Source organism: Gymnoscopelus braueri (assembly GCF_963280865.1).
Source record: "Gymnoscopelus braueri genome assembly, contig: SCAFFOLD_257, whole genome shotgun sequence".
NCBI lineage: Eukaryota > Metazoa > Chordata > Actinopteri > Myctophiformes > Myctophidae > Gymnoscopelus > Gymnoscopelus braueri.
The window spans coordinates 72,501-80,710 of record NW_027660469.1 but is presented as its reverse complement, the minus strand read 5'-3'; the positions used below and the strand labels follow the sequence as shown (position 1 = coordinate 80,710).

At 37.5% G+C, this 8,210-nt stretch overlaps 1 protein-coding gene across 1 annotated transcript in view; it reads right to left on the bottom strand.

Moving 5' to 3' along the window:
• Positions 1-1,516: 1,516 nt before the first annotated feature.
• The window catches only part of LOC308081213 (high-affinity choline transporter 1-like), a gene marked incomplete at both ends in the record, with an annotated part of 44,567 nt that continues 37,873 nt past the window's right edge, over positions 1,517-8,210 (bottom strand). The window contains one exon of the mRNA XM_080457603.1: positions 1,517-1,993. Within this exon, the coding sequence (XP_080313729.1) occupies positions 1,517-1,993 (477 nt within the window). The remainder of the gene's footprint in view (positions 1,994-8,210) is intronic.

Sequence of the window (8,210 nt, the reverse complement as noted above, 5' to 3'; positions counted from 1 at the left end):
CGCATAAATATATAACCAAGTGGTTGGTATATGGTCTTTACTTAGACTTTCTAAATGATCGTATGAACCATTAACAACTCATAAATAACTGGTTTGTAAATTGATATAATACCTATTTATAAATGTTGAATATATCATTTACAAAGTATGAGAATACAATCATTAAGCACATTTAAGATTAGGTTATCAATGGGCAAAAAAACGCTTATAACTGTGTTTACAAACGCTTATTAATGTATTATTAATGCTATATAAATGATGAATTCATGATGAATAAAGTACTTAAATGCTATATAGATGATGAATTCATGATGAATTAAGTACTTACTAATACTTAACTAATTGTAAATCGTGTTTAGTTGAAAGGTTTATAACTGTGTTTACTAATGCTTAGTAATATATGAATAATGCTATACAAATGATGAATTAATGATGAATTAAGTTTTTTACTAGTGCTTAACTAATACTTAATAGTGTATAGTTGCAACATTTATAACTGTGTTTACTAATGCTTGGTAATGTATGAATAATGCTTTACTAATGATGAGTTCATGAGGAATTAAGCATTTACTAATGCTTAACTAATGCTTTATAGTGTATAGTTATTATAAAGTGCTACCATGTACGGTAATATATACATACAAATGGTCTGAATATAATATACTTAAAACTTTCTGAATGATCTTATGAACCATTAACAACTCCTAAATAACTGGTTTGTAAATTGATATAATAATTATTTATAAATGGTGAATCTACAATTTACAAAGTATGAGAATACAATCATTAAAGGTTCTATGACATTCATTTTCACTTTTTTTTTTTTTTTTTTTAGTTTTATGACCTCAATTACACCCAAAAAATCGGAACTTTGAACATTCAGTGGATTTTCTGTGGTCTGGGGTTTTCTGAATAATTAGGCTGAAAAGTAATCTGAGCTTGGCCCTTCGGCAGTGAGGTCACAGCCGATTAATCCCACCCACTCTCCTCCTCGCCCCTCCCCTCCCCTATCCTTTCCTTTGGGGGGGGGGGGGGGGCGGAGCAGAGGCGATGATTGACAGGCAAAATCCCTCATCAGCGACACCTGCAGGCAAAGATTTATTTTTTCATTGCAGTTGAAAAGGCTTTAGAAATGTGAGAGAAAAACACCTGCCATGGATCAATGGAGTGGAATTTTTTGTTAAAACTTTCTATACACGTTTGAAGGACCATGACAAACACTTTTAATGTGTGGTAAAACTGAACGTCATGAAACCTTTAAGAACATAAAAAATTAGGTTATCAATAAAAGCAATAATAACAAGTATAACTGTATAGTTATTAGAAAGTGCTATCCATTGTGGTCATCAATATTCAGTGGTCTAGTATTCTCTAAAATTGGGATAACTGGCATAAAATATGTATCATCGGTTGGGCTCTACATCATCCTAGCAGCTGGAGGTGGAGGAGATAGCCAGCAAATTCTCAGTAGTCTCAGTAGCAACAGGTAAAATTACTTCTGCTCTCCCCGCTCCATTTACACCCTTTTGTTTACAGCCTTCCCAGCCTCCCTAAAGACACCAAGGACATCCCAGGAAGGAGGCAGCATGTGGCGGGTGAACACCAGACGTGCCAGCAAGGAGGCTGAGGGAATGATGAGCAAGGTTAGCAACGTTATCAAAGACCTGAAGGGAAAATACTGGTGGACGTCCCCTGTTAACTCATCCTCCCTCCAACCGGGAAACGTCAGGACAGGGGGGATGTGGAGTAGAGGCTCCCCGCTCAGAAATCTCAGAAAAGTCCCCAGGAAGTAGCCGGTGGCCGCACCGTATCCGTTAGCGAAGGGACAATGTACGACACAGATGATCTGCGGGAAGATCGTGCAGTACATCAGGTCTGAACTCATCAGCCAGAAAGCCAGGGCGCCTTCCCCAGTTAAGGCCACACCGGTGCCAGCCAAGCCCACTAGCAGCACACTTAGGCGGATCACCCATGCATACTCCCTCTCTGATGCCTTGAGAGAGAAAAATACTTGTTATTACAAAATGACAACATAGATGCAATATTAAATCTAAGTATTTGCTTTATGATTGTCTTAATGACGATGCAGATCAGTGTTGGCCGTCTGATATCCTTCTTGTGCCTAATACCGAATTTATGCCCCGTCGTATGGCGGTGTGGCATGCAGAAAATAGCAAATCTACAAGCTCATAATGCATTGTGGATGAGCTTGTAGATCTGCTATTTTCAGCGTGTGACACCATCATACGACAACGTATACATCACACTTAAAACTCTGCTCTCAGAAGTGTTTATACTTGTTCACTGATAAGGTCCCAAATGTATTTCTTTAATTCAATAAAGCTGCAATCCATAACTTTCCATATCCTACCCGGGATTCAAACAAGATCAAAAGAAGTCACACACATCGAAAAACCTTGAAGGCAGGTGATGGACTAAAGCTGCAAGCAGCGATAAACGGGGCCACGGCATGAAAGGCAAAAAGCAATTTGCAACAATAGCACAATAAGATGTAGAAACAGAATAGATTGAACTTGAGACAAAGCAGCCAATGTAATTAACACATGAGCATTCTCAACAGCTGAGGGATTGTGGCTAGCAATCCAGGGTTAAGAACCTTACTCATGGACACCTCAACCCATGGCCATAGACAGGAGTCGAACGCTCAACCTTCAGACTCACAGGCTGTCACAGTAGTAGTGATTGAGCTAAGGCTTCTTCCAGCCTGATGGTGTCTGTTGAAGATCATAGACTCTTGCCCTCTGCCATGAACCGAGCCCCTGTTTCACTAACACTAAGATCAGTTGTTCACAAACCATTTACCAATAGAGAAATGTGACGTCTCCTCGGTACCAAAACTAGTGAAAGTAGCCGATCTACAAGCTCACAAAGTGTTGCTATCCAAAAAGTTGTGAGATTGTAGATCGGCTATTTTCACAATGAAGTACGCGACATTGAAAATAACTACTCTCAAATAGCATTTCATGGTATCTTTAACAATTTCATTTTCATTTAATTTCATTTTATTTCGCATATGGTAGTGTATTACAGTTCACACAATTCATAATTTCAATAATTCATTAAATCACATACACCCACAAGCGAAAAGGAGCAGGAAGAAGAATAAATTCTTATTAATACCTGCCCCCTATCCAATTTAAAAAATATATATATATATCCTTGATGATCGGCGCATACCACCAGTACCTGCACTAACATGCAAGTTTAAACATAACCAAAACAAAAACAAAACAAAAACAAGCAAAAACGAGCAACAAAACAAGCAACAAATGAACAAACATAGTAAACAAAACACAACAACAAAAGATAACTCCAAAGTCAAATCCTTTCCTCTTCATATTGTCTATTTTTTAAATTGATAAATATTTGTACAACATTTTAAGTCAGTGTGGAGCGAATTCCACATTCTGATTCCTACAACTGAAGGACACATTTGCCTTTGAGTGGTTCGTGCAAACTGATGCTTAAAATCATATTTCCTCCTACTGTCCCCACTTTCTGAACTACATACAAACAGCTTTTGTACATTAACAGGCAGCGTTTTGCTTTTTGCCCTAAACATGATTAATAATGTCTGTAGCTTCACTAACTCTTCAAGTTTCAAAACTCTCAAATGTATAAATAGTCTGTTTGTGTGTTCTCTATAATTGACATTATGCATGATTCTTACCGCTCTCTTCTGTAGTATGTATAATGGTTTTATGGTAGTCACATACGTATTCCCCGATACTTCAGCACAATAACTGAGGTATGGTGAAATAAGTGAGCAGTATAGTATTCGCATTGACACATAATCTAACACATGTCTTACTTTATTTAAAACAAAAATGCTCTTCGAAATCTTTTTTTTAACATGTGCTATATGGGGTTTCCATGTTAATTTGTCATCCATTATTACTCCCAAAAATCTAAATTCTGATACTCTTTCAATTGTCACTCCATCTATAGATAATAACACCTCGTCATCCTTTTCCCGATTACCAAAAATCATAAACTTCGTTTTTTCCAGATTTAACGATAACTTGTTTTCATCAAACAATTTTTTCAGTTTTGTCATTTCATGTACAATGCTTTCAGCTAATTATTTTAAATTATATCCAGAGCAATGGAAATTTGTGTCATCTGCGAACAAAACAAATTGTAACAATTTTGACACGTCACAAATGTCATTAATGTACAAATTAAAAAGTTTGGGTCCTAAGACGGAACCTTGTGGAACCCCACATTCAATATTCATTTACTCAGATGTTTTACCAGCATACTGCACATACTGTTGTCTTTTATCTAAATAACTTCTCATCCAGTCCAGCACCATTCCTCTCACACCATATGTATATAGCTTAGAAATCAAAATAGAGTGATTCAAAGTATCAAAAGCCTTTTTTAAATCGATAAATACCCCTATTGTATATTTATTTTTGTGTGGTGATGTTGCTATTTCTTCTATAATGTTCATTAGAGCTGTTGATGTAGACCTATTTTGTCGAAAGCCATATTGGTTCTCACTCAACAATTGATGTTTTTCAATAAAGCTATAAATTTTTTGTGCAAAAAGCTTTTCCAGCACTTTGGAGAATTGTGAAAGCAATGACACCGGTCTGTAGTTATTGAAGCTATGTTTATCTCCTGTTTTAAAAAGTGGAATAACTTTTGCAACCTTCATTCTATCTGGAATTAAATATATAACAGAGGGGTTTGATTATACAATCAATCGCTTTTTTCACTATAACCATGTCTAACCCATCACAATCAGTGGATGTCTTATTTTTAGACTTTGTTACAATGGATTCTATTTCTTTTTCACTAACATTTCCCAAGAACATAGACTGCAGCACTTTGCTATCTCCTCTCCATCCACCCTGTATTGGTTCATCGTGTCTTTTAATTAAATCTGCCAGTTTTGGTCCAATATTTACAAAAAAAGAATTGAATTCGTTTGCCACCTCATTCATATCTTTTACAGTCTTATTATTATTAATGAAATGGCTAGGCAGGTTTGTGGATGCAGATTTGTTACCCATTACTTTATTTAAAATGTTCCAGGTTCCTTTTATGTTATTTTTATTTTCGTCCAACAATTTATTATAATATTCTTTCTTGGCCTGTCTCATAATTAATACTAACTTATTCTTGTAGACTTTATATTTAGTTTCAGCAATCTTTGTTCTGCCTTTTATAAAATCTCTGTACAGTTTGTTTTTCTTCTTACATGCATTCTCTAGACCCTTTGTTATCCATGGTTTTCTATTGATATTTCTTAATATGTACAATTATACAATTGCATTAACATGCATTAATTGATATAGTCATGTGTGCAATGCAATTGAAATGAAGTCTGCACGAGGTGAGGCTTGAACCGGCGACCTTGTGGTTAAAAGACAGATTTTGTAGCAACAAGCCATTGGACCAACACACCTGAACTTGTGAAAAAAGGAGGTCAGACAGATGACACAGTTTCACGCAAATTGCTCAGAAATCCTGGGTTTAAGTGTTTTTCAAACTGCTCAATATGGCTGAAAATCTAAGGGCGGAGCTTACTGGTCAAAGTGATAGATGTGTTCCTCATGAGTCAAGGCACATGTGTAAGCAAGTTTCATGGCTGTTGGCCAAACGAGGCATGACTTATGCTTGTTTAAAGTTTGCGTTTTAAAAAAATTGCTATAGCGCCCCCCTTTGGCCAATTGAAGTAAGATTGGTTTCAGTGATATTTGGAATGACCCTCTATATTACTGCAAGAAATGTGAGTCTGCATGTATGTGTTAGGGGCAGATGAATAATTGTCGTCATAAAACTGCAATATTCATTGGCTCATAAAAGCTTCATTTTTTCACTTCCGCCACTAACGTTTTGTCGGCATTGGTCCAAAATTCATGTGTAAAGAGTTTCGTGCAGATTGCTCAAAAATCCCAGGAGGAGATAGATTTTAACTGCTTTTCATATAATTCAAAATTGTGGGAGATCTAAAGGTCAAAAGTCAGACCACGAAGGTTGTCAGGCATGAGGAGACGCATGTGTGTATTGAAGTTTCATGAATGTAGGTCAAACAGGGCATGAGTTGTACCTGTTCAAAGTTGGCATTTTTCAATTGAGTGCTATAGCGCCACCTTTTGACAAATTACTGTTTTTCATGACCATCTACCATATGGCCAAGTTTTGTAAAAAGCGTATGCACGGTTAGGCCTTGACAGAAAAAACGACGGAAGAATAATAATGAAAGTGTAGAGATGCAAAGAGGGTCCACGGCCCTTTGGCCTTGGCCCCTCAAAAAAAAGAAGGACACTGTAGCTCCCTTAAAGGACGACTACAATGCTTGTCTACACAGACATACTGTGTCTCAGTGGAGGGATGTGGACAGTTCAGAAACCCGCCTAGCAGTGACATCATTGATGGGGAATCCAAGCTACTGTAATCGAAACTGCAGGCTTTCTAATCCTGGAAAGTTAGCATTTTATAATGGAAGCCATTTTCTCGCATTAAAAAACAAAAAACTAAATAAAGATGATGTCACTAGTAGGCAGGTTTCTGTGTCCTCAGCTCTCCTATGAGACACAGATTATTATTTGTTTTACCATATTATCATGAGCATTAGTGAGGCCCAATTATATGAAGATAGGTTGAAAATGGGTGAAGTCGTCCTTTAAGTGACTTTAATTTAGGCATCCAACGAGTGAGTAACATTTAGAGCCAAAGCTCTTCTTTATAATAAATATGAATGACAGAAACGTGTCCAGACCTTAGCACAACAGTGAACAATCATACAATATACAAATTTAACATACAAATGTAGCACAAGTAATGCAACATAGATGAAGCAAACACATTATTGACAGATAGTTATTGAAGAAAAAAAACGGGGGGAAAAAACGTAATCTTCATGTTTAGCCTTCCATGCCCCAGTTTTCAAAGGTAACCAAGATGGGGGGAGGAAACAGCAAATCACAGCATCCACCAAAGTCGTACAACCATGAGTGCAAGGCCTAATCATGATGATCAGCGGTGTCGTTGTGATTTTTTTACTGGCAGGACGGTATTTTAATGACGTCACGCGTGCGCGCACGGCACGCCCATTTTATTTTACCTTAAATTAGGAAACATGTTTGTATAGGAAATGTTTTTTAGCTTAGTTTTAGTCTTTTTAAACTAATACAAATTCAAGGAATGCCATGAATTATAGAGCTGAAACTAAAAGTTGCTTTGAACGAGTATCTTTATCTTCTTTGACGGTGGCTGAGGCATTGCTGCGCGCAGATAGGATACTGGCAGCAGCCCTACTGAAGCCAAAATGCTGTGTTGTTGCTTATCGTGAATCTACGGGGTGGGCACGTTCCTGTACCGTGCTGTACCTTGCGCGTGAAAAAATTACTGGCCACACGCCGTCCTACCCCGTGTTGTCTCCACGACACCATTGATGATGACGAATCCATGGAGTCCATAAATCTACTAATCTATTACTGTTCCAATGCTAAAATCCTCATTCGGGTTCACCTCCATCCCAATATATTTTGAGAGTAGAAATACTATGATTAGCCTTAGTAAACTGGACAGCTAGACTGGTCTGAGTAGAAATACTATGATTAGTTTTTGTAAAGTGGACAGCTAGGCTGGACCGAGTAGAAATACTATGATTAGCCTTACTAAAGTGGACAGCTAAACTGGACTGAGTAGAAATACCATGATTAGCCTTAGTAAAGTGGACAGCTAGACTGGACTGGATGCATCATAGGTACAAAGGGCATTCCTGTGTTCAGTGATTCTGCTATTCAGGGCTGTCAAGGTCACAGGGACATTTCAGCATACATATTACATTGTTATAGGCACTCTTCCCTTTAACACCTTTTTTCCCTTGGAATTTCATGCAATAGCTCTTGTCAACCAGTAGTGGTCCTACCCAACCACACCCAACCACACCCACCATGTCTCCATAGAAGAGCAGATCCAACCACTGCAATTGTGTTAGTTATATTGTATTAACACACAGAATTGTCAAAATAACGTTTTATTCACAACAAAAGGTATGGATTGCAGCTTTAATAGAGCACCCATCTGCTATCACACCAAAACCTCTTTTGCGTAGCTGAAAACCCTACAGGTCCTCTGTGCTTATCACAACAACGGTTTAGCATTTCTTGGCAGGACGCAAAGTGATATAGTCACTGGTATATATGTTACAGTATGATTGGAGAACCAGT